General features: G+C 46.8%; 1 protein-coding gene across 1 annotated transcript in view; it reads right to left on the minus strand.

The window, feature by feature from the left end:
- The window catches only part of LOC144693164 (factor associated with metabolism and energy-like), a 52286-nt gene that overhangs the window by 21830 nt on the left and 4088 nt on the right, over positions 1-26368 (minus strand). The window contains exons 3-4 of the mRNA XM_078562697.1: positions 18170-18256; positions 9388-9483 (exon numbers count right to left, since the gene is read on the minus strand). Of these exons, the coding sequence (XP_078418823.1) occupies positions 9388-9483; positions 18170-18256 (183 nt within the window). The remainder of the gene's footprint in view (positions 1-9387; positions 9484-18169; positions 18257-26368) is intronic.

Here is a 26368-nt window from a genome sequence, read left to right on the forward strand (position 1 = left end):
TGCTACATCAAACGCTATTACAGAAAATAAAAGCGCATGGCATAGGGGGTAACATATTAGCATGGATAGAAGATTGGCTGGCTGGCAGAAAGCAGAGAGTATGGATAAATGGGTATTTTTCTGATTGGCAGGATGTGACGAATGGAGTCCCACAGGGTCTGTGTTGGAGCCTCAACTTTTTATAATTTACATCAATGGCTTAGATGAGGGGAGCGAAGATATGGTGGCTAAATTTGCAGATGACACAAAGATAGGTAGGAAAGTATGTTGCTGAAGAGGACATGAGGAGGTTGCAGATGCATATAGATAGGTTGAGTGAGTGGACAAGGATCTGGCAAATGGAGTTTAATGTGAGACAATGTGAAGTTGTTCACTTTGGCGGGAAGGACAAAAAAGCAAAGTATTACTTAAATGGAGAACAGCTGTATAATTCTGAGGTGCAGAGGGATCTAGGTGTTCTAGTACATGTGTCACAAAAAGTTAGTACGCAAGTACAGCAAGTAATTAAGAAGGCTAATGGAATGCTATCCTTTACTACAAGAGGAATTGAACATAAAAGTAAGGATGTCATGCTTCAGTTATACAGGGCATTGGTGAGACCGCGCCTCGAATACTGCATGCAGTTTTGGTCTCTTATTTTAGGAAGGATGTAAATGCATTGGAGATGGTTCAGAGGGGGTTTACTAGATTGATACCTGGAATGAGTGGGTTGTCTTATGAGAAAAGGTTGGACAGATTGGACTTGTTTCCACTGGAGTTTAGAAGAGTGAGGGGTGATTTGATTGAAGTATATAAGATCCTGAACGGTCTTGACAAAGTGAACGTGGAAAAGACATTTCCTCTTGTGGGTGAGTCAAGAACTAGGGGGCACTGTTTTAAAATTAGGGGTTGCCCTTTTAGGACAGAGATGAGGAGAAATTTTTTCTTCAGAGGGTTGCACGACTTTAGAACTCTGCCTCAGAAGGCAGTGGAGGCGAGGTCATTGCATATTTTTAAGGCAGAGGTTTTGTTAGGCAAGAGAATCAAAGGTTATCAGGAGTAGATGGGAATGTGGAACTCGAAACACAAAAAGTTCAGCCATGATCTTATTGAATGGCAGAGCAGGCTCGAGGGGCCAAATAGAAACATAGAAACTAGGAGCAGGAGTAGGCTATTCGGCCCTTCGAGCCTGCCCCGCCATTCATTATGATCATGGCTGATCATCCAACTCAATAACCTGCTCCCGCTTTCTCCCCATATCCTTTGATCCCTTTGACCCCAAGAGCTATACTTAACTCCTTCTTGAAAACATACAATGTTTTGGCCTCAACTATTTTCTGTGGTAATGAATTCCACAGGCTCACCACTCTCTGGGTGAAGAAATTTCTCCTCATCTCAGTCCTAAATGGTCTACCCCGTATCCTCAGACTGTGACCCCTGGTTCTGGACTCCCCCACCATCGGGAACATCCTTCCTGCACTAACCTGTCTAGTCCTGTTAGAATTTTATAGGTTTCTATGAGGTCCCCCCCCTCATTCTTCTGAACTCCAGCAAATATAATCCTATTCGACTCAATCTCTCCTCATATGTCAGTGCCGCCATCCCAGGAATCAGTCGGGTAAACCTTCGCTGCACTCCCTCTATAGCAAGTATATCCTTCCTCAGATAAGGAGACCAAAATTGCACACAATATTCCAAGTGTGGTCTCACCAAAGCCCTGTATAACTGCAGCAAGACATCCTGTACTCGAATCCTCTACCTATGAAGGCCAACATACCATTTGCCTTCTTTACCGCCTGCTGCACCTGCATGCTTACCTTCAGCGACTGGTGTACGAGAACACACAGGTCTCGTTGCACATTCCCCTCTCTCAATTTATAGCCATTCAGATAATAATCTGCCTTCCTGTTTTTGCTACCAAAGTGGATAACCTCACATTTATCCATATTATACTGCATCTGCCATGCATTTGCCCACTCACTCAGCTCGTCCAAATCACACTGAAGCATCTCTGCATCCTCCTCACAGCTCACCCTCCCACCCAGCTTTGTGTCATCTGCAAATTTGGAGACAGTACATTTATCTAAATCATTAATATATTTTGTGAATAACTGGGGTCCCAGCACCGATCCCTGTGGTACCCCACTAGTCACTGTCTGCCATTCGGAAAAAGACCCGTTAATTCCTACTCTTTGTTTCCTGGCTGCCAACGAGTTTTCTATCCATCTCAATACACTACCCCCAATCCCATGCGCTTTAATTTTACACGCCAATCTCTTTTGTGGGATTTTGTCGAAAGCCTTCTGAAAGTCCAAATAAACCACACCCACTGTCTCCCCCTCATCAACTCTACTAGTTACATCCTCGAAAAATTCCAGTAGATTTGTCAAGCATGATTTCCCTTTCATAAATCCATGCTGACTCTGTCCGATTCTGCCATTGTTTTCCACGTGCTCAGCTATTAAATCTTTTATAATGGACTCTAGAATTTTCCCCACTACTGACTTCAGGCTGACTGGTCTATAATTCCGTGTTTCCTCTCTACCTCCTTTTTTAAATAGTGGGGTTACATAAGCTACCCTCCAATCTGTAAGAACTGTTCCCGAGTCTATAGAATCTCGGAAGATGACCACCAATGCATCCACTATTTCTAGGGCCACTTCCTTAAGTACTCTAGGATGTAGATTACCAGGCCCTGGGGATTTATCGGCCTTCAATCCCATAATTTCCCCAACACCATTTCCCTACTAATACTGATTTCTTTCAGTTCCTCCCTCTCACTAAACCCTGTGTTCCCCAACATTTCTGGTATGTTATTTGTGTCCTCCTTTGTGAAGACAGAACAAAGTATGTATTTAGTTGGTCAGCCATTTCTTTGTTCCCCATTATAAATTCCCCTGTTTCTGACTGTAAGGGACTTACATTTGTCTTCACCAATCTTTTTCTCTTCACATACCTATAGAAACTTTTGTTCTGTTTTTGTTTTGGATTTCCAGCATCCGCAGTTTTTTATTTTTATATCTGCTGAGTTTTTCCAGGTAATTCTGCTTTTGTTTTGAAACTTTTACAGTCAGTTTTTATGTTCCCTGCAAGCTTGCTCTCATACTCGATTTTCCCCTTCTTAATCAATCCGTTGGCCCTCCTTTGCTGAATTCTAAACTGCCCCCAATCGTCAGGCCTGTTGCTTTTTCTGGCCAATTTGTCTGCCTCTTCCTTGCATCTCATACTATCTCTAATTTCCCTTGTAATCCATGGTTTGGCCACCTTTCCTGTTTTACTTTTGTACCAGACAGGAATAAACAATTGTTGCAGTTCACTCATGCGCTCTTTGAATGTTTGCCATTGCCTATCCACCGTCATCCCTTTAAGTAACGTTTCCCAATCCATCATGGCCAACAGGTTTACTCCTGTTCCTATTTCTTATGTTCTTATGTTTTTATCTTGTGTCATAAAGAAGGTATTAAATACAAAGTATTGCGAACTCAGAAGTTGTCAACTCAAATTTCAAATTGAATCCCAGTAATAAACTGCTCTAATTTTATCCAGAGAAATTATTATTATATATTTTATGTAAAACACGATATCTTGCTTTTAAGAGATTGTGACGGCAATACAAGCTCCTAGTTTTGCAGTGAAGTGCAAAATGAGTCCACTATAGGGTAATGCGAGGAATGATTCCACAATCCGGCAATTCTTAACATTCATGTTAGGAAAGCCTACCTGTCAATTAGTATAGCATTTGGCAAAAGCCACAGGTGACTGAGATTGCATGAAAAACTTGAAATATCAGGGAAATATTGTCATGTATTGCTAGAGCAGAAGGCATGATTTCCCTCACATTCCAAGATCTTCTTTTAGACTGTACCATCCTCCTAGCAGCAAAACTATGGCATGCTACAACCATTGAGGCACTCTTTTAGTTAAAGAACAAGACATAGCTTAAGGAAGCTAATTTCAACAGAGTTATAAGATTTTTAAAAATTTAAATTAAAACATCAGATATTACAGTAAACAATACTTCCAGGGCTGCTCAAATGCGTCAAGCCATAAATTTACTAAGTGGTGCAGTACAAGCCATACAAATTTGGTTTGATATCTGGGACGGAAGCTTCCGGGTTCACCAGCAGTGGCGGGCAGGGGAACTAAATTTGGCAGGAGGCCAAAAATCAGTTTCCTGACGGCAGGCTGAGCTTTTGTAATTAAGTTCTTGGGGCTTTAAAGGTGGGTCGAGCTTCCCGACGACCAATGTCGGGAAGCCCTTTTGCATGCATTTGCATGTCATGCATGCTCATTAAAAGCCACCTCTCGGGAATTAAGTTCTCCTTCCAAATTAAGTTCCCTGCCAGTCAGAAATTAGTATGTTCACTTCTCGAGCTGCATGTAAGTGGTGTGCACCTGGCGAAGTTGACGTCTTCCAGGACTTTGAAGTGAGCAGCCACTGCTTTGTCCTCTTTGGGGACCTCTCAGAAATGTCAGCCCCCTTTTTGAGATCGGGTGCCAGTCTGGCAAGCTGCACGTGACTGGACACAGGAAGCAGGGCCAGCGGGTAAGGTTGGAGCAGGAGGGAGGACCAGTGGGGAAAGGTGGGAAGCTGTCCTGAGAAGGAAGCCAGACTGTCTGGCGTTTGTTCAGGAGGGTAAGCATGTCATGAATGTCCTGGTCCCGCTGTAGGGCAGTGGAAGGCCTATCCAGGCAAAGAGCATCATGGGGAGATGTGTCCAAAGGGCGTGGTCCATGAGCTCTTGAATTTGGCCCTAGGGGTTTGAAGGCGGGTACTGGGACTCAGAGGGTACAGTCATAGTCAGATGAGGGAGTTGGATCAGGTAGGGTGGAAGTGCTAGAATCATGGGGAGGTCGTGGAAAGGCAGAGTACAGCTGGCCTCGGGAATGTGACAGTTCAGGGTCAGGGGCATAGGCACATCGACAGTGAAGGGAACAAGGGAAAACGAGAATGTCAACATAAGTGATAATTGGGTCCAGGTAACGGGGAGGGAGGGGAAGGGAAGCTGAGTGGTTACAGTTGGGAGAGAAACAACATGGTGGTGATTATGGAAAAGGATCGGGGGGCCTTTGGTGGGTAACAGTGGGAGGGTAAAAGGTGCTCGATGCACTTGCAAACCTCACGCGCACACAGGCTGAAGCTCTCAATGTTGTTGCACAGTTCGTAAAACCTCTCAAGCATTCAATATGGGAGGGGTCTCAGAAAGGGTGGGAGAGCTGATACCTTGTGTTTGGGCCGAATGAAGGGACACACTATTAATTATTAGCCCACACTAGGGGGAACCAGGCTCAGCTGAGTTCCCAACTCAAGGTTCCAATACCCAATAAAGCAGCATTGCCCCATGACTAATGGGTCGAATTCCAGCGAGAACCCATCAAGGTCTGGAGCTGCTGTACATTCTGTGCGATTTTCCCTCCCATGCTGTCAGGCTTGGAGGGAAGGAAGAAGGTGGATACCTGTAAGAGGAATAGCAAACTTCCGACTCAAAACCTCCATCCTCCCTGGTAAATGGTCATGGCTGACAAGGGCACATGTGTCTTTCTATGATACTAAGGCTACAGAGTCTCGAGGGTAATGGAGGCAAGCTGAGTAGTGTCTGAGGGAGGGTTCTTGCACATGATTGTCATCATCCCAGTCAATGCACAATGTCTCCATGCACAGCCATGTACGAACAGAAGCAACACTCATCTGTGGTCCTCCAGGATGTCCTTCACCAGGAAAGGGTGGGGTTGGCCATCTCTAGTTACATGCCGGGCACAGAGCTTAGCACTGGCATGGTGGCTCAGAGATAGCGGCTAATCTACAAAAAAAATGTGCTCATGAGGTATATTGCTCATTCATTCACAGATCCATTGAGGCCTAGGTCATGCAGGCTCCAGGCAACGCTACCTTTCTATTGGCTCATGTCCAGATGAGGAGGGGAGGGGAACTGGTGCAGGTTGGCACAGGGCCAGGGGGAACAACAGCCTGAGCAGCAAGAGGCAGCGGGGCCTCAAGAGGGTTAGGAGGCTGGTGACCAGGGGCCAGTGCAACACCGAGCATTGACCTGACCTTGGGTGTATCGCAGGTGGTGCAGCTGTCTACAGATGAGCAAAAGGCAATGCCAGAGCTGCCTTAGAATATCCCAGAATGTGGTTGCTCACATCTGCCAGCTTCTCCATGAGGACATGCAGCCGCAAGGACTTGGAGGCAATCCCGTGCCAGTGGCATTAAAGGTCACTGCATCCCTAAACTTTTTTGCCAGTGGCTCCTTCCAGGGCTCCACTGGGGACCTGTGCAGTATCTCCAAGTCAGTGATACACAACTGCAACCAGGAGGTGGTAGATGCCTTGATCAGGAGAGCGCACCAATTTGTCCAATTCTGCATGGATCCTAAAAGCCAGGCTGCAAGAGCATTGGGTTTTGCAGCAATCACAGGGCTCATGCGAGTGCAAGGGGCTATTGACTGCACACATGTAGCCTTGAGAGCTCCCTGGCATCAGCTAATCATGTTCATCAATAGGAAAGGTTTCCACTCTTTGAATGTGCAACTGAAATGTGATCACAGAAGACAAATCCTGCATGTTTGTGCTCAGTTCCCAGGGAACTCTCAGAATGCCTACATTCTGTACCACTTCCAGGAGCCACACATTTTTGAAGGACCTCGGCAATTGCAGGACTGGCTCCTTGGGGACAAGGGATATCCCCAGAAGACCTGGATGATGACACCAGTTCACTGTCTGCAGAGTGCTGCTGAGGAGAGCTACATTGCTGCATATGCCGCCACCTGATCCATGACTGAGCAGCGCTACTCCTCCTAAAGATGAGGTTCTGATGTTTGGACCGCTCGGTCGAGGCTCTCCAATACTCCCCATAGAGAGTGTCCTGGATCATCGTTGTCTGCTATGCCCTGCACAACCTTGTGCTACAAAGGCGGGTGGGGGGTATCTTGGCTGAGGGAGATGTGAAAGAGGGAGATGGTGATGATGAGGGCCAGGATGTCGTGGAGGCACATTGCAGCAGACAGGCCATGAAAATCTGATAGCTGCCAGATTCCAGGCAGAGTCAGCTGCTAAGACATTTCATTCACTATTTGGTTTTCTATCCTCTGCTGACTGGCAGGCCCCAGCTACGTTTTGGTAACAGACATTATACTTTGCTCTAATGTACCTTGATTTATGGTAACTGAATTAAATTGCACTACTTAATGTCTGCCCTGTGATACAGAGCCCTGGCCTTAGAGCCTGCACAGCACTCTGTTCTCCCATGACCATGTGCACCTGTAGAAATGAGATTTTTTTCCATGCCCTCACAAAGTCCGTATGCATGGCACTTTGGAAACAACATGACATCTTACCTGAGCAGGGATGCACTCATGTCACCTTCATACCTGCTGCTAAAGGGGGCAGACCTTGCAGAGAGCTCTTTCAGGCAGAACCAGATATATGGGTCCACAGGGAGGAGCAGCAAGAGAACAGCATTTGAACCCTCGCGATTGCACCTCCATGCAGACTGATCAGAGAAGTTCATGTTTCTGCCCTCCCCAATCACCATTCACCCATAGTAACCCCATATCGCTTGACATCTTTATCATGCCGAGAGGTTGAGGTTACTTTGAAGTCCTCTCACTGAGAATGTCTCATCTGTGCTGTGGGTTATTGAGCAGCAACCACTCCAAACCCTCCAATCACAGAGATTCCTAGAAGTCTCAGTCCTAGATGGCCTTAGTATTATTGCGAGACTGTGATCTGTCATTGTGGATACCCCAGCCAAGGTAAACTTCTTTCCTGCACGGACCCAATAAGTGATTAACAAGCAGGTTGCCCTGCAACTGATAGGATATTGAAAGCATGAAGTGGCTGCCACACATTAGATGCACATCTGCTGCTGAGTCCTACAACCCAAACTCCTGCCTGACATCCCTGTGCACTCGCTCACTAACACTGCCTGATGCCCTTATGAGTGTCAGTTTGCAGTGTGTAGACAGTGCCACTTACCCTGGCAGAGCGCAGCAGCTCACTATCCTTTTCCTGCACTCCAGAGCACTTCTCCTGTGGGTCCCATGGGTGCTAATCTCTGCTGCGACCTATGCCCAGGTCAGATGGGAGGGCCTCCTGCTGTTACCCTGGGAAACAGCGCCTCCCGCCTTTCCTCAACAGCCTGGAAGAGAATCTGCAGGGAGGCTTCGCTGAACCGTGGGGCCACTGCTCTGGGACACACTGCCCGATGTGGGGAACCTGGAGCTCCTGGATTGCAGTGAGTGAATGCCTGTCCGGGTACCCCATAAATATGGTGCCCAGACCTTCGACCCCATGCGGTAACGGCGGGCAAGGCGACTTCCTGTCCAACCCCACCGTGAGAATCGGTGAGCTCCTCACCTAGGTAATTAGCTGAACGGTGCAAGATCGCGCATGGCCAGCACTCCCACCCATCCCCACTCCACCCCCCTCCCTCCCAGTGGAAATCACTCTCACTTCCGCTCCCCCCACCAAACGTAGGCTCCAGAACAGAAGATTCCAGCCCTGGACTGTGCTGTATCAGCTGGTCTCAGCCACCTTCTCTGTATCTCAGATCCAGCTGCCTGCCCTCTCTGTGACTTTGTGATCCCCATCTTCTCCAGGTCTCAGATTTCTCCCACCCTTTCCAAAATCCCATTTCTTTTTCTCTGTGATTTTCCTTCTCTCCGTGCCTTTGAAATTGCCTCTCACTGATCTTTCCTTCCCTCTGTCTTTTTACTCCAACTGCAATGTTTTAAACTTTTTGTTCCTACATTCCAACCTCCTATAAGCCCAAGGTCTAATATAAAAAACCTCGCTCAACTATCCCCTTTCCTCCCTCTCACTGGCACCAATTTTCCTCCTGTCAATGTAGCACATGTTGGTCTTTCATTTACTAGATCTAGCCGTGCTTTTAACTTGCTCAATATAGTCTGCCCACAATTCTCATTCACCACCTGTTGTTATCCCTTAATCCATATAGAGCTGCTCATATCTCTTATCCCATCTAAATTCACTCTGCCACTATCATCAAACTTCTCACCCAATCTGGTCTATCTCCTACACGCCAGCACTCATACAATGACCTAATATCTGCAGCCAGGTAGGTGCTCCCTACCATCCTTCCTCTGTTTCTTTACTTTCATAAAAAAAAATGTATAAAATCTATTATATATATTTACATAGCTTAAACAATGTATTCTCATAACGTACTATGAGTAGCATTACTAGGTATGCACTAGCTTTTACTTAAATTTGGGATAGCTGATAAAGAAGATTAATTTACAACACTATACTTTTGTGGTGCGCCCAAGAGACTGACTCCATGCAGTTGAGAGAATTGACCAACCATCTTGATTTCCAACTACTGCATTGTGGATACTTAATTACAAAACCAGTCACACCAGCCACTTGACAGTTAATAAAACTGACCTCTTGCTGTCTTTGTTTCTTCACATATTGTACCTTCTGGATTTGCTGCCGTCTCCTGGAAAATTGCTTTCCAATTTCTGCTTGTATTTCTTGTGCCTTTGATGAGAAGTGGAGATTGTGATAATGCAGTCAAAATGTATTCCAGAGAACTGAAACAGGAGATTATGTTTAATCATTTCTTAAGATAGTGTTAGTCTCTCTGAGCACTGTGATAAAACATATTAGGCTAAAATGGTTTTCTATTCATATTATGATCCACATAACTGTTACTCCTCATGATTGTAAAAATTGAAGTGTTGGAAATGTTGACACACTGTTCAAAAAAATTACAATAATTAAAGACAAGTCAAGTCATTTGGTCCATCTTAATTTAGCCATCCACAAAAGTCCACAAGTTAGCCCGTTGGAGTTTCTGATTTTACCCCCACTCCAACCCCCCATGACCCCCACCTCCTGGGAGTCGGTAAAATTCAGCCCAATGGGCCTGTAGCTACCTGTTTTAACACTCTTTGTGAAAAGCACTTGTGACTGAACAGTGGCAGTGTGCTTACCAGGGCAAGTTCACCTTTTGGCTTCTCTTATGCATGGAACTCTATATTTGGAAGAGAGGTTTGTTAACTGTGTGCCTTGTTTGTTCTGGCTTCACTATAGTCATGGGATTTAATATTATTCAGGTCCTCACAGGGTTTTTTTCTCTCTTTTATTGTATAGTGCTGCCCTATTATATTTGCAACAATAACACAACATTTGTTTATTTACATTTACTTCACTATATATTCATAATTTACTTCATTAACTTTCAAAAATCCAACTCACCTCCAAAATCCCAACTGTCTAACCTTTGGCCTTCTGTTAGCCACACCATTTCTGCAGCTACTGATTCAACCACACACTCACCTCCAATTTTGATACCCTGATCCCCATTGAAATCATTGCTCTCTCTCTTCCGGGCCATGCCCCCAGGTATGGTCCACATCTCTGCTCCTTTAAGTCCAAGGTATGCAGACTTGAAAGAATGTGGCTGTCAACTTGTTTAGCCATTCACTGCCAGATCTGATTGTGCCACATTAAACACTACTGGGTCCTGCTCACATCTGATAAAACTGCCCACTATTTCAGGATTATGCTGAAATGCAAAGATAACCCCTGGCTTCTTTTCTCTACTATTTTTTGTCAGTAAGATTGACACCCAATCCGCTACCACTGCATCTTCCCACCCTTCCACTAGCCCACACCCAGCTGAACCTCCTTTAAAGTTTTCTCCTGTCCTAGCCCTGGACTTGCATCTTTCTCTAGTTTCTCTCCTCGTGCATTCTCCAAGCTCAACTTGCCCATGAGACTCACCTTCTGCTCCCTCGATCCTATTCCCATCAAACTGCTGACCAACCAACCTTCCCTCCTGGTCATGTTAGCTGATATTGCTAACGATTCTCTCTCTTTAGGTCATGTCTCTCTCTCCTTTAAATCTGCCGTCATCACCCCTCTCCTCAATAACCAACCCCTGATCCCAGTGGCCTTGAAAAATACAGCCTCATCTCCAACCACCCTTTCCTCCCCAAAGTTCTTGAATATGTTGCTGCCTCCCAAATCCACACTAATCTCTCCTGGAACTGTTTGAACACCTGCATCCTCACCATAGTACTAAAACAGCTCTCATCAAAATTGCAAATGACATCCTATGTGCTTGTGCCAAAGAAATCTATCCTTCCTTGTCCTTCTCGACCTGCCCCCACACTTTAACATAGTTGATCACATCATCCTCCTCCAACCTTCTATTGTTAGGCATCTGGGTGTGTCTAGTCAAGTGATTTATATAAGATAGAAACTCCTATATCCAATTAACATGGTTACAGGAAATTATTGCAGATGTAACAGGTTGAGAAAAGAACAGAAAAGAAAATAATAATAAAAAAGCAGCAGCTGCTTTGTTACTTTACTCCCAGCAGTTCAACTCTTCACTGATATCTAGCATCAGAATGGTCAAATATGTTATTTTATTTCCAGCAAGTAAACACTTCACCTATATTCAGCTCAAATATGCTATCAGCTGTGGTCACTCAATCTCCAGGAGTGGCCGGCTCCTGTGGTCATAGATTCTTCTCCTAACGGTCAGTCGGGCTCTCTCTCTCTCTGAGATCTCCTTTCGACAATTAGTGGGGTTTCTTCCACTTTGACTGCATTTCAGGTCTCCAATGTGTTCAATCTTTTATACCTTTTTTCAGGGGATGGGATTAGTTTATTATATTAACAAGCCATGCTGTCCCATGAAGCTTCTTATAAAAGCACAATACCCAATTATGTTCCGCAGTCTTTGTTTAACCCATGATTTGAATCACTTCAGAAAGCTGTCCGTCTTTCATCTGCTTTCTCCAGTAATTTTCCATTATGTGAAGTCCATCATAGTCAATTTTCCAGGAAAAGCTGTTTATATTCTGCTGGAACATCTTATCTCAATTCAAGAGCTGGTCATCAAAACTAAAACATTGATCTCTGGCTAGCCTGTAATCTCTGCTGTTTTCCTTAATGGTATTTGTTTTGTCTCTCAGCTTGGTGAGGTTTCTTTTAGAAAATCTGCGCAAAAATTGCTTTTTCAGTCCAGGTCGCTTTATTGCAAAGCATGATGGGTAACCTGATCAATCATTGCCCTGAATCCATTTAAAAAGTTTTTCTTTGCCACAGTCTGCACTGGCTTGGTCCTATTCTGTTCTGTCTAGTCATAGCTAGAGAATCATTTGCAATGGCTTCTCTTCCCCTTCCAATACCATTATTTCTGGTGCCCTCCAAGGATCTATCCTTGGCCCCCTCCTATATCTCAACAGTATGCTACTCTGTCAGAAATTAGAAATATGGAATTCCCTTTCCTGCTGAGGTAGACTTGTGACCTGCCTCCTTGTCCTGGCCCTGAGAATGGAAGGCAACAGCAAACCACATCTGACAAAAATAAAACTGCAAAAAAACAGCTCAGGATGAAGCATCAGCAGGCAATGAGCTAATGAGCTGCCTTCAGGCTGAGCACACAGACCATATGCTATAGATATATATTTCAGCTTGAAATAGGTAAAGGAATAGATTAATCTTGTAAGTTTCATTTTCCTGTGGACTGCATAAGGTTCTGTTTCTCCAGAAATAAATCACTGGGATGATTATTCTTAGGTTGTAGCTAGCTCAGAAAGGACCCATGCTCAGACAAGACCTCAACACTTGTGGCAGAGCAACTGGTAGATACTTAAAACAAGCAATCATATTACAAAACTGTGTTGGGCTTTTCATTCAACCCTGCTTAATGAGGACTTTGCTGGAACGCAAGTTCATTAGTGTGCGGAAGTAGAATAGAAGTTACTTAAGTGAACAACTCCATGGTTCAACAGTTTAATGAGGAATAACAACAGCTGAACTGAATGGCCATTATGAACAGCTTGTTAACAGGTCTTGTGAACAGCTCTGACCATAAATAAATGGTGATAGGACTGATACAAATTAATGAAACTTAGCTTTGAAGGCTGGAGATGGAATGCTTCTTGAAGAATGCAACTGATCAGGCAGAACAGCCCAGGGTGAGATAGGGAAGGATGATGTGTGACTTAAGTCTGATTGATCAAGGACAGAAGGTATGTGCAAAAGCTCAAGGAGCTAACTGCAGGTGAATGACATTAAAGGCAGGTTTCCTGACCCAAGATTTAGACAAAGAACTTCACATTTTATAGATTTAGTAAAAGAAAAACATCTTTATATGGTGAAAAAGCCTTGTCAATAATCCATCAAGGTCCACCTGTGAAATAGAGTATAAATAAGAGATTTTTGAAGACCTCAGGTGGTGGAGAGAAACTCCTAATGGTCAATCCATGGGTAGTTTGAGAAGTTGTGAAAACATGAGGCATCAAGAAGAAAGAAAGGAGGGAGGGAGGGAAAGGAAGGAACGATGGAGGATGGAAGGAAGGAAGGACTTGCTACTTGTCATGGTCATTTTTTTCTTTATAACTAGTGAGTTATAGCTCGTCTTAAACTCTGATTAAACTCAACAGTCACCATATTTGTTGCTGTCGGTCTTAATTGATTGGTTAAATAGTGATAACTTTCAAATATCTTTTGAAAGATTAAAATTATAACAGCCCCTCGATGACATGATCTGCAAGCATTGAGTTAGTTTTCACATGTACGTTGAGACACCCAGTTCTACTTCTTCACCACCCACAACTGTGACTACACTTCAAAATTGGCTGTAAATTACTTTGGAACGTCATATTAAAGCATAAATGTAGGTCTTTCTTTCCTGACCTTTCTTGAAAGTTCATCGACATGAAACGTTAGCTCTGTTTCTCTCTCCACAGAAGCTGTCTGGTTCATTATTTTAAAAACAGCACAGGGAAATATTATTGCCTTTCAACAGGGAATGGATTGGATAAAATAACATCCAGCACACTGATGAAACTACAAAGAACTCTATCTCCAAATTGACCTTCTTTCCTGCAGTTCTACTGACAAAATGGCATTGTTACTTATATGTACATCTGACAAAACCCTCTTGAAAACAGTAGCAGCTTTGCGGTTCTTTGGTATTCTCTATAATCTTACAGAGCAGAGCAGCAAATCTTTCTACACAACATGAAAAACATTCCGAAACCACCAACCTTAGTGGCAGGGCACAATGATAAATACTAATCAAGTTACCGTTGTCCTAAAGGAATTACAAAATTGCTGAAAATCAAGGCACACGAACACAAAGAAGGAAATACAAAAGATGGGGAAACAAACAAAATATACAAAGGAAAAAGTCAATTATGTAATCCAATCAATAGAAGAAACTGCAAAGGAATTAATCCACTTCATGAAGTGCAGCATAATTTGCTTCATTGGATTCTAATTGATTGTCAGATGGTGTGTATGTGTTAATGATTATACATGTGTTGACAATTCTCAACATTAATGCAAGGCTTTTTATAAATTATTGGCGACCATAATATGCATGTCTGTAAGCCTGATTGCTATACCAGCATGTTTATAAACCCTTATGAGTAATAACCAAACGGAAAGAGCTGTCCACAAGATTAAAAACTACCTGTTAACAATCAATCATTTAACAACTGGTTATCAAGCTGCATTGTTTACTACAGTTCAGCTCCTCTGATACCCCAGTTACCTTTCAAGAACTGTTAGCCATTTCAGATCATATCTGCTACAGAAATATCTTTTCACAATCTGTGTACAAGTTAGTTTAAGGAGCATTGTTATTTACACACTGAGATCAATATTCTATAGTGTTTCTAAACATTCAAAAAATGTCAATTTCTATTTATCTTAGCAAACATTAAAAACCTTCTGAGTGCACGATAGGTGAGACTAGGAGCAGATCTGAGAAGCATAGGATCTGAGGATGGGAGTGGAGTGGAGCAGCGTAAAAGGTGAGGATGGGAGTGGAGTGGAGGAGTGTGAAAGGTGAGGATGGGAGTGGAGTGGAGGAGTGTAAAAGGTGAGGATGGGAGTGGAGTGGAGGAGTGTAAAAGGTGAGGATGGGAGTGGAGTGGGGCAGAGTAAAAGGTGAGGATGGGAGTGGAGTGGAGGAGTGTGAAAGGTGAGGATGGGAGTGGAGTGGAGGAGTGTAAAAGGTGAGGATGGGAGTGGAGTGGAGGAGTGTAAAAGGTGAGGATGGGAGTGGAGTGGAGGAGTGTAAAAGGTGAGGATGGGAGTGGAGTGGAGCAGAGTAAAAGGTGAGGATGGGAGTGGAGTGGGGCAGAGTAAAAGGTGAGGATGGGAGTGGAGTGGAGGAGTGTAAAAGGTGAGGATGGGAGTGGAGTGGAGGAGTGTGAAAGGTGAGGATGGGAGTGGAGTGGAGGAGTGTAAAAGGTGAGGATGGGAGTGGAGTGGAGGAGTGTAAAAGGTGAGGATGGGAGTGGAGTGGGGCAGAGTAAAAGGTGAGGATGGGAGTGGAGTGGAGGAGTGTAAAAGGTGAGGATGGGAGTGGAGTGGAGGAGTGTAAAAGGTGAGGATGGGAGTGGAGTGGAGGAGTGTAAAAGGTGAGGATGGGAGTGGAGTGGAGGAGTGTGAAAGGTGAGGATGGGAGTGGAGTGGAGGAGTGTGAAAGGTGAGGATGGGAGTGGAGTGGAGGAGTGTAAAAGGTGAGGATGGGAGTGGAGTGGAGGAGTGTAAATGGTGAGGATGGGAGTGGAGTGGAGGAGTGTAAAAGGTGAGGATGGGAGTGGAGGAGTGTAAAAGGTGAGGATGGGAGTGGAGTGGAGGAGTGTAAATGGTGAGGATGGGAGTGGAGTGGAGGAGTGTAAAAGGTGAGGATGGGAGTGGAGTGGAGGAGTGTAAAAGGTGAGGATGGGAGTGGAGTGGAGGAGTGTAAAAGGTGAGGATGGGAGTGGAGTGGGGCAGAGTAAAAGGTGAGGATGGGAGTGGAGTGGAGGAGTGTAAAAGGTGAGGATGGGAGTGGAGTGGAGGAGTGTAAAAGGTGAGGATGGGAGTGGAGTGGAGGAGTGTAAAAGGTGAGGATGGGAGTGGAGTGGAGGAGTGTGAAAGGTGAGGATGGGAGTGGAGTGGAGGAGTGTGAAAGGTGAGGATGGGAGTGGAGTGGAGGAGTGTAAAAGGTGAGGATGGGAGTGGAGTGGAGGAGTGTAAAAGGTGAGGATGGGAGTGGAGTGGGGCAGAGTAAAAGGTGAGGATGGGAGTGGAGTGGAGGAGTGTAAAAGGTGAGGATGGGAGTGGAGTGGGGCAGAGTAAAAGGTGAGGATGGGAGTGGAGTGGAGGAGTGTAAAAGGTGAGGATGGGAGTGGAGTGGAGGAGTGTAAAAGGTGAGGATGGGAGTGGAGTGGAGGAGTGTAAAAGGTGAGGATGGGAGTGGAGTGGAGGAGTGTGAAAGGTGAGGATGGGAGTGGAGTGGAGGAGTGTGAAAGGTGAGGATGGGAGTGGAGTGGAGGAGTGTAAAAGGTGAGGATGGGAGTGGAGTGGAGGAGTGTAAAAGGTGAGGATGGGAGTGGAGTGGGGCAGAGTAAAAGGTGAGGATGGGAGTGGAGTGGAGGAGTGTAAAAGGTGAGGATGGGAGTGGAGTGGAGGAGTGTAAAAGGTGAGGATGGGAGTGGAGTGGAGGAGTGTAAAAGGTGAGGATGGGAGTGGAGTGGAGGAGTGTAAAAGGTGAGGATGGGAGTGGAGTGGAGGAGTGTGAAAGGTGAGGATGGGAGTGGAGTGGAGGAGTGTGAAAGGTGAGGATGGGAGTGGAGTGGAGGAGTGTAAAAGGTGAGGATGGGAGTGGAGTGGAGGAGTGTAAAAGGTGAGGATGGGAGTGGAGTGGGGCAGAGTAAAAGGTGAGGATGGGAGTGGAGTGGAGGAGTGTAAAAGGTGAGGATGGGAGTGGAGTGGAGGAGTGTAAAAGGTGAGGATGGGAGTGGAGTGGAGGAGTGTAAAAGGTGAGGATGGGAGTGGAGTGGAGGAGTGTAAAAGGTGAGGATGGGAGTGGAGTGGGGCAGAGTAAAAGGTGAGGATGGGAGTGGAGTGGAGGAGTATAAAAGGTGAGGATGGGAGTGGAGTGGAGGAGTGTAAAAGGTGAGGATGGGAGTGGTGTGGGGCAGAGTAAAAGGTGAGGATGGGAGTGGAGTGGAGGAGTGTAAAAGGTGAGGATGGGAGTGGAGTGGAGGAGTGTGAAAGGTGAGGATGGGAGTGGAGTGGAGCAGTGTAAAAGGTGAGGATGGGAATGGGAGTGGAACAGAGTAATGTAGATGCAAGGCCTCGCCTTTTACACTGCTCTCTTCCACTCCTGGCCTTGCTTTCGACACATCTTTGGGCTGCATTTTACATTCCGCCTGTCTTTAAATTCGGGTGCAAGGTGGCCTATGTTTGGCAGACAACTCTGCAGTTATTTAACAGTTGTCAGATCTTTAATTGGCTTTAGGTGAATCTTCCAACTCACCCGAATGAAATCCCAGCTACAAATGCTGCCAGCCAATCAAACGGTCGACAGCTCTCTTGTCTCTGAAGCAGTGGGAGCAGTGGCCACTGCAAGGATCCTAATGAGATCCCTGAAGAAGAGAAGCCAGAAGCCCAGAACAGGGCGAGTTTAGGGTCTTGCTGGCAAGCCCCTCACGGGAATTCCTTGGTGGGGAGCCTCTGATAGGCACAGCGTGTGTAAAACAGGTGACATCCACCCTGGCCTGGCCACCAGCTTTTACCAAGCGGCCTGGACACTCGGGGTAGGCCTCCTACCATCGCAGGAAGAATCGCAGCAGTGGAGGGAGGAGGCCCTCAAATGGCCATTAATAGCAGCACTGTGGTTGTACCTACACCTCATGGCCTGCAGCGGTTCAAGAAGGCAGCTCACCACTACCTTCTCAAGGGCAACTAGAGATGGGCAATAAATGCTAGACTAGCCAGCAATGCCCACATTCCATAAGTCATTAAAAAAAATTGGCATTTAAGGGACACAATTGGCTTACAGGCAAGTGAGCCACCTACCACCTCCCCTGCAGTGGGTAAAATATCCATGGGGCAGATGAGGGAGGGTAGATGGGCATGAGTTGCTACCATAGTACCCAATTTCTATGCCCCCGTCTGCTATCCCAGTCCCAGGGAAGCATATAAAAAAAACATAACTCTATTTTTCTAGGATTCGATATTGTCCGGTCACCAACTTAACTGGGCTATGCTGCATGACGTGCCCCAAGAAGGAGGTATGGAAGTAAAATATAAAATAATTGGAACATAAAAATTGCCCGAGCCTCACCAGTGGTAGAACCTGCCCATGTTATCCCCATAGTTTGGACTTGAATACAAGGTGTATTCAATTAATGTTCACCTGTGCTTCGGATGCATTTGCTGCTCGTTGCTTTTCTAGAAGTTTCTCTGAGGAGATCACTGTACCACTATTGATGGGTTCAAGTCTCTAAAATACATAGAATAAAAAAACTACTCACTTTCATAGTTTTATGCATGTTGACGTTTTAACTTAATGACAAACAATAATTTGGATACTCTTTGCCCAGTATAATTTTGAACTGACATATACTTTTGTTCCGTAATGTGGCCTGTATATTGGAAAACAGTTGTTTTTGCTTGTGAACCAGCATGAAGAGAATTGTACAAATTGTAGAGAAGTGCTGTTCTATGCTACAATATGATAATATCCCACTTTTATAAAATTGCACTTGGTCCTAGTTTTTTAATTGGGAAGAAAACTGGTGTTAAATTAGTTTATGTTAATTAACTCATGTTAATTAATGAAATTCTGACATTCTGACTGGGTCCCTTTAGGGTAATGATTGGAATAGGCATGATGTTTTTGTGTCTAATAAAATAAATGGGATCAACCAAAGGGTCCCATCCACTTTTCTTTAGTTATTGTGTGCTACTAATACAATGATTGTCCGCCTCAAATGCTACCTTAAATTGTAAAATAGTGGAACTATCACTCGGCCAGTCAAATGTTTCCATAGTACATTAGACCTTCGCACCAGGGGTCCCTTTCTTTATGAAATGGAAAGGTCTGTTGCTGGAATTTTAATCTAAGTAGACATTTGTATACAAAGCATTGAGATACACAGCAATTTGATTATTGTTGAATATCCGTGGACTGATCTTCCAAATGCACGCTTTCACATGTAGCATCAGAATTACTCATCTGAACAATCGTTCTTTAGAAGCATCTAGTATTCCTACTAGAAAAACTGAGGACAATTTGTAAAATAGCGTTTTTGTAAAGTAGCATCAATCTTACAACAGTGGCTGCACTTTAAAAGTACTTCAATGGCTGTAAAGTGCTTTGGGATGTTTCTAATGGTTTCTAAAGGTACCATATCTCACTTTGGAAAGCAGTGCTCTGGCTGATGATACTGCAGAAACTGTTACAGGAGCAGTGCTGATATTAAAGGCAAAATAAGCCACACAATGGGTGGAATTGTTCCAGATTTGAACTAAGTGTGGTAGTGAGCAGTTAAAATGTCATTTCATGCCGTATCATCCCAAACCCGCTGCATTAATTATGCATTCCCAGGAAACATGCCGTTTCCATGGCAGGCAGGCTCTCATTCGCCTGCCACGCCATCATCTCGCCGCTTCATCACACCGGGCACCATATTTAAAGTGCAGCCGCACACACCTCTCAGTGTTTCCAGCCCTGAAAGGCAAAAAGACTGCAATCCCCAGGTTCAATGACACGTCCCTCATACACCTTTTGGATGCAGTGGAGGCTCACCATGATGTCCTCTACCCCCGTTCTGACTGCAGGATGGGCAGCAACATCACCCCAATCTGGCTTGGGAGGAGGTGGCAGCAACGGTCAGCACCAATGCCCTGTAAAAGAGGACAGCCACCCAATGCTGCATCAGGATGAATGATCTTCTCTGTCCTGCCAGGGTAAGTCACTCTTCTCATCAATATTAACTCTCACACTCACAAACCCATCACACATCCACAGGGCCCTCACTCACTGCCGGTTCAAGGGACAAGACCATTCACTCTCTCACACACACCTTCATTGTTCCCATCCCGTCCATGGGACCACTCAGCACCCACACATGCCAGGCATACTTTTCATCTGGCCTGGCAGGCATCCTGCTTACACTCTCTCCATCTCTATTCATGCAGGACAAGCTGGCACACCCCAGGAGGGAGAGGTCGCAGGCCGGTGGAGAATTGTCTGAAATCAAGGTCCTCACGGACTTTGAAAACAGAGCCATCCAGCTGGCCGGTGACGATCTGGACCATTCCTGTGCTGACAGTGAGGTCGGCGCTGCTCTACCAAGTGAGGGTCTAGCAGTGCAACAACCATCAGACAACCATGCTGTGAGTGATGTGTCCACTTTCACAGGCCACTGCCATGCACTAATTATCTCTCCTTGCTTTCGCAGGCACATCTGCTAAACAGCCGACAGAGTCCATGACCCAGGGCCTCAAATCAAGCCCCAAAGAAACCCCTGAAGAAGAATCTGAAGGCACCCTCCCTGAAGTCCCAACACAGCGCTGACCCACACCATCCACCAGCACAGATACACACATCGGTGGAACCTAGCTTGAGAGTAGCCTCGGGATCACAATCTGGTGAGCATAGCGCACTTTCTGACCCACAGCAGGCAGTGGCAGGGACTTCCCTGGTGTCCTGCATTCGGAGGACTGCTGGAGGCCAAATATTTGCTGAGTCCGAGTCAGGTGATGAGCCTCTGGACTCGGTCATGTCACAGTTGCTGGAGTTGCAAAGGCAAGCTCAGGAACATCAGGAAGGGATGTCCGCTGCATTCCTCAGATCACAAAGCACAATGGAGGAGACCGCCCACCTTCAAGCTGAGGTGATAGCGCCGGCATGTCAACACACTGAGGTAGGATGGTGGCCACCATAGAGACCGTGATCCAGGACAGTGCTCCGCTGCGTGGGGTCAACTCCAACACTGACGCCATAGTTCATCTCCAACGGTGTGTATGCGAGAGGGATGCAAGGCAGCTCGATCTCACTCCAGCTACCCCTTCTTCTCAAGTAGTCAGCCTGGGGCCCTTGGACACCCATAAGGAGGAGGATCAGCAGGCGCACACCCCGGGGCCATCCACCCAGGTAACTCCGGGAATGCCCAGCCCATCCAAATCCCCTCTTCCTGCGACCCCAGCAGCACCAGTTCCACAGGTCAGGGAGGGTGCCACTGCCACACAGCAGGTCCCCGAAAGCAGGCCGGGGCTCTCCAGAGGACACCCATCAAGGTCATCACAGAAAGGGTGTAGCAGTCAGAAGGCTGCCTCCACCCCCACTGTGGATGCCTGGGGAGCACCAAGACGTAGTGGCAGGGCTAGGAAAGTTAAGAAGAATTAGTTGCACAGCCTGGGCATGGGTGTTAATCACTTGTACATACTGTTCGCTATTGTCAATAAACTCACAAGAATTCCTCCCTGCCAATGGCTCCTTGTCCTAATGAGCAATGTTTATGTCATTCAGATGTGAAACCTTTCTGTGCAAGATAAAAGTGGGTGTCTCATTCGAGGGCCTCATCCCTGTGCTCTGTGCAGCCTTCAGACCAAAGTGATGGTTTGGCTTCACACTCACTGGACACATTAGTGATGCCTACACCTCGATGGTGTTTGTCATTGCTGCCAGAATGTTGCCATGGAGATCTGAGCGCCACATGAGTGCAGTCGATGGCACTCTGCACCTGTAGGAAAACTGAGATCTGGGCAAATCCAATCGCTCTTGCATCCTGGCTTTCCTAGTCCTGGGTGAAATGCACCAAGATGGCATCCTTGACCTCATGGATGCACTTGTGGGTGGAGGATTGTCATATCCCACAGAGGTCACCTGTGAAGCCCTAAAAGGAGCCACTGGCATAGAAATTGAGCAGCGCAGTCACTTTCACGGCCACGGGCAGTGGATGCCCTCTATGTCCATGTGGCGCCAAATCCTGCAGCAGGTGGCAGATGTGACTGACCAGTTCCCTAGACATGTGCAGTCTTTGCCGACACTGGTTCTTGGTCATCCGCAGGAATGAAAGGCGGCATCCATAGACCCTGGGTCTAGCTAGGCGCCGACTAGTTACGGCTTGTTGTGTGCGGGAGCCCCAGCCGCCCTTCTTCCTAAGGGTGCTGCTCCTCCCTCTGCGCAGCCAGGCACCTCAATCACTTTCTTCGCTGTTGTCTCCACTCCCTGTAGGCCATGAGGCATACAACTAATTCACCAGGCTCCATGCTCCTGATGTTCTCCTCCTGCAGGATGAAAGAGAGAGACGTGTGGGTTAGCATGAGTGTACTAAGGACCTCTCTTGGTTAGGTCTGAAGGCCCCTTAATGCATCCCGGAGAGTGCTGGCTACCACTTGGATGGTCAGAGATTAGTGCGCTGAATGGCTGCCCGAAACCCCACCCACCTCTGCCCCACTCCACCTGACCGATTGGCAGCAGCTTCACTCATTGGACTGCTTGCTGTGCTCTCAGCTCAGGTGCAGGCATTCTCCTAATCCACACTGCAAGGCTGCACTGTTAGCTTGAACCATGGCGGGGCTGATCCAAACCGGGATGCTGACATTGCAAGGGGCTGTGAGCGCCTCCACCAGTGACTACTCCATGGCCAGCTTTAGCAAGGAGATTGTACAATGTGCCCAACTGTCCAATTGTTCTGCAGTCCTCTAAAACACTCATTAGTTTGCAGCCTGTGCCCGAGGGGTGAAAAGTTCTGGAGCACTTGGTGGCACTTTCATGCCTCTGCGTTGCTTGAGTGGGCAGATAAGCTAGAGGCCCGACTCCAATCATATCAATGTGGTTGTGCCTGAACTGTCTGAGTTGCAGAGGAATGGTCACTTTATACAAGGTTTCCCTAATGCGTGGTCACTTCCCTCGCCCACCTCCACCCCACACCACACGTGCTTGTGTGCTATCTTCAACCGCAGGAAAGCCTTTGCCCCCACCCCACCAAAGTTGCCTCAACCACAGTGCAGTCTTTGTTCCAGCCCCACCCCACCAAAGTCGCCTCAACTTCAGGGCAGCCTTTGCCCCCTCCCCCAACGTGCCTCAACCTTGTAGTGCAACAGACGTCCTTCGCGAGTGCTCCACAACGTTACTGTGCACTCAACTCTGAGTTCCCCTCAAAGTGCAGCCTGCCAAGTCCAATCCTTTTATATGATGTTGTGAAACACGTTGGTGTGATCCATGGGTGGATGATCCAGCAGGTGGGGGGAATGAGTCTGGCGGGCTGGCCTTATAATGATATGCTGATGTATTACAATGAGGTTCCCGACGTCTGATTGACGAGCTGAGCGGACGATCGCAAACTGGTTTCACGACATCATGAAACCAATTTTTGGCCTTCTCGCCACGTCGTCCACTCATGTCACCAAACATGCCCAACATGCGACAAGGGCAATTCCACCCAATGTGTGCATTTTGTTGCAGGTATGTTATTTCTATCATAGCTTGGATAAAATCTAAGATGGAAATGTAAGGAAGTTGTGTGAAGGCTCGAGATGCAGAAAATTAAAGAAATCCAAATTGTGAATTGCATGTCCCCTGTGGATCTAGCTTGTTGTCAATCCAGTCCTGAAAATTCAGGCTGTCAGTTCTCTTTGAAGTTATCCTTCTAAGGCTCTGGCTGGGATTTTACATTCCCAATCGCGGCGGGCATAATGGTGGCCGCAAGAGCTAAATCTCGTGAGAAGGCCCAGAAGTGGTAATACAAGGAAGCGATTGTGCGCTCCGGCCGTCAATGGAGTGTCGCGTTCCCCGCTGCTGATTGTCGCAAGCGTCATTAGCTTAAATCAGCATCTCTTTATGACGCCAGCTCGCTGGAATCGTCCCTCCACACTGGATGAACAGCACATGTCAGCGTGCAATTAGAACATGTTTCACAAGAGCACTTAAACAATGTGCAGCCGGCGATTTGCACTTCACTCCTGACCCCGAGGTGAGTTTATATAAGTTGCATTGCGTAGTGCTCGTGGGGGTCAGCGCCAGGCTTTGCAGGCTGCACCGCATCGGTTTCAGGCGGATCCCAAAGCCAGTTTCTACAGGTACCAACAGGCAGGGGTGGCTTTTACCGTGCTGCAGGACGAGGGCTCCACTGGGTCAAGGGCCAGACAGGACTGAGGGAAGGGAAGGGCTACGTGCTTCTCATTGTTACCGCAGTGAGGAGACCATCAGGAAGAAGGAGCCTGGTGTTATTGCTGCCTGCATTATTGCTTATAGGCAGGAGGGAAGAATGAGAAGAAGATGACAGAGGTGTCTGGATTGCCAAGGGGAGGAGCAGAGCCCTCAAGACCAAGGAGCAGCGGATCCTCCTCTGAACACAGAGGATAACCCTCAGAGAGCCATAATTCATACACGCCTCACTACTCCCAGGCTGTATAGACATCACATGTGTAATCTGCAGATGACCGAGAACCAGTGTCACAGATACCACCCATGTCAAGGGATCTGGTGACTGACGTTTGCCACATTCTCCAGGAATTGGTGCCTCGGGGACTGGGAGGCCATCTATTGCTCGTGGCTGTGTAAGTAACCGCTGCACTCAACTTCTACGCCAATGGCTCCTTCCAAGGCTCCACTGGGGACCTCTGCAGCATCTCCCAAGTGTTCACCCACAAATGCACCCAGGAGGTCACTGACATCCTTTTTGCAAAGGCCCACAATTTTGTCCACTTTGACAGAGATCAAGCAAGCCAGGACACGAGAGCACTGGGCTTTGCAGAGCTTTCCAGTTTCCGACAGGTGCAGGGTGCCATTGACTGTACTCATGTGGCTATAAAAGTTCCCAAGCAACAGGCAGTCCAGTATATCAACCAGGAAGACTCCCACCCATTCAATGTTCAGCTGGTGTGTGACCATAACAAACTTATCATGCAGATGTGCACCATGGAAGCGTCCATGACTCGTACATCCTGAGTAGGTTTCAGATCCCTGACATCTTTGAGGGACAATACAGGATGTAGGGTTGGCTCCTCGGGGACAAGGGTTACCCACAAAGGCTGTGGCTGATGACGTCCATGCATCAGCCTCAGACTCCTGCAGAGAGGTGGTATAACAAGGCCCACGCCACAACCCATGAACACACTATGGTGATCCTGAAAATGCAATTCCGATCTGGCAGAGTGCTCCAGTACCATCCCCAGAGGCTCTCACACATCATCTTGGCTGGCTGCATGCTACACAACCTGGCGCTACAAAGTGGGGAGGACTTGGCAGGTGACGAGATGGTGGAGCTGCACATCTCCTCCAATGAGGAGGACCTTGAAGGGGATAATGGTGATGAGATCTTGGAAGCCAAGGATGCAGGCTGCAGGTGCAGAGGCCACTGCACAGGCCAGATGAGGCAGGTGTGCTCGTGAGGCCCTCATTGCCTGCAGATTTCAGGAGGAGGATGATGAGATGCACTGAGGATCTTCCTGGACAACCTCCATCATGGGCCAGTATGACCACCAGCATAGCTACTCCTCTAATTTCACCCAGGGACTTCCAGATGATAGTGCATCATTGCACAGAATGCTCACATTGCCCTGATGCAGTGAAGGATGTAGGTATATGTCTGCGCTGAGATGAGGTGATACCTGGTGGAGGGCATTCCGACATCAGACATCAAAGTACTGCCTCTTCACACATCCATCCAGCATCCCAATTGCAACAGCACCCAACAAGACACATGGGCACTTGCGCGATCCTCACTGGCCTAGTGCCTGCATTGCCTTCAATCTGGCAAAGCTCCTCATGGAGATCCATCAGAACCAATGCAGCCACGCACAATGTGTTACATCGATGGTGACACAGAAACATAACACTTGGGACAAGGCAACTGATGAAATACCGCTGCTGTGACCGCACTTAGAGATGACTCAGTACACTCCCTGACTGCCTGATAGTGAGATGCCTCCTCTTCTACACAACCAGTGTGCCCTCATGGCAAGCCCTGGCTCTAGCAAAGTCCAACATGATCATGAGAAAAACATGAAAGAATATGAAGCCCCCGAGGGCACACGCCATGGCTAATGAGGAGCACTGTTCTGCTTCATCACATACTCACTCCTATCCCATTGCTCCCCTCCACCTTGTCTGAAGCATCGATGTGCAATTCCAGAGCATACCTGAAGGCTGTTTTGGCCTCCAGAAATCACCATTTGGAAATAGCATCAGTAACCTCTTGGAGTGTCAATGTGATAGGACGCACATCACTGTCTATCAACTTTGTGACCAGACTCTTCTCCCCACAATAGTCACAACTGCAGGGTGAGAAATGCTTAAGGTTGGGCATCTCAGCGCCTGCATACAAATGTGCCATTGCTTCATCACCTTGATGCGGAAAGGTTGTCCAAGTTTTTGCTGAGCTCAGCAGATTGACACTGGGAATGTCGGAAACTTGTTTGGCGGAGGGCAGCACACATTAGCCCTGAGAATAGACATATCATTGTAAGCCTGCCGAGAGACAGTGGGCAGATGGAGTTGGATGGTACATGAGCCTTCTCCATGCGTTAGCACATCTCTCTTTAATCACCATGCCTTCACCTGTCAAGTATGTAGATGACATAGGGGCACACCCCAGCCTCA

The sequence above is a fragment of the Cetorhinus maximus genome, chromosome 18 (genome assembly GCF_964194155.1).
Source record: "Cetorhinus maximus chromosome 18, sCetMax3.hap1.1, whole genome shotgun sequence".
NCBI classification, from domain to species: Eukaryota; Metazoa; Chordata; class Chondrichthyes; order Lamniformes; family Cetorhinidae; genus Cetorhinus; species Cetorhinus maximus.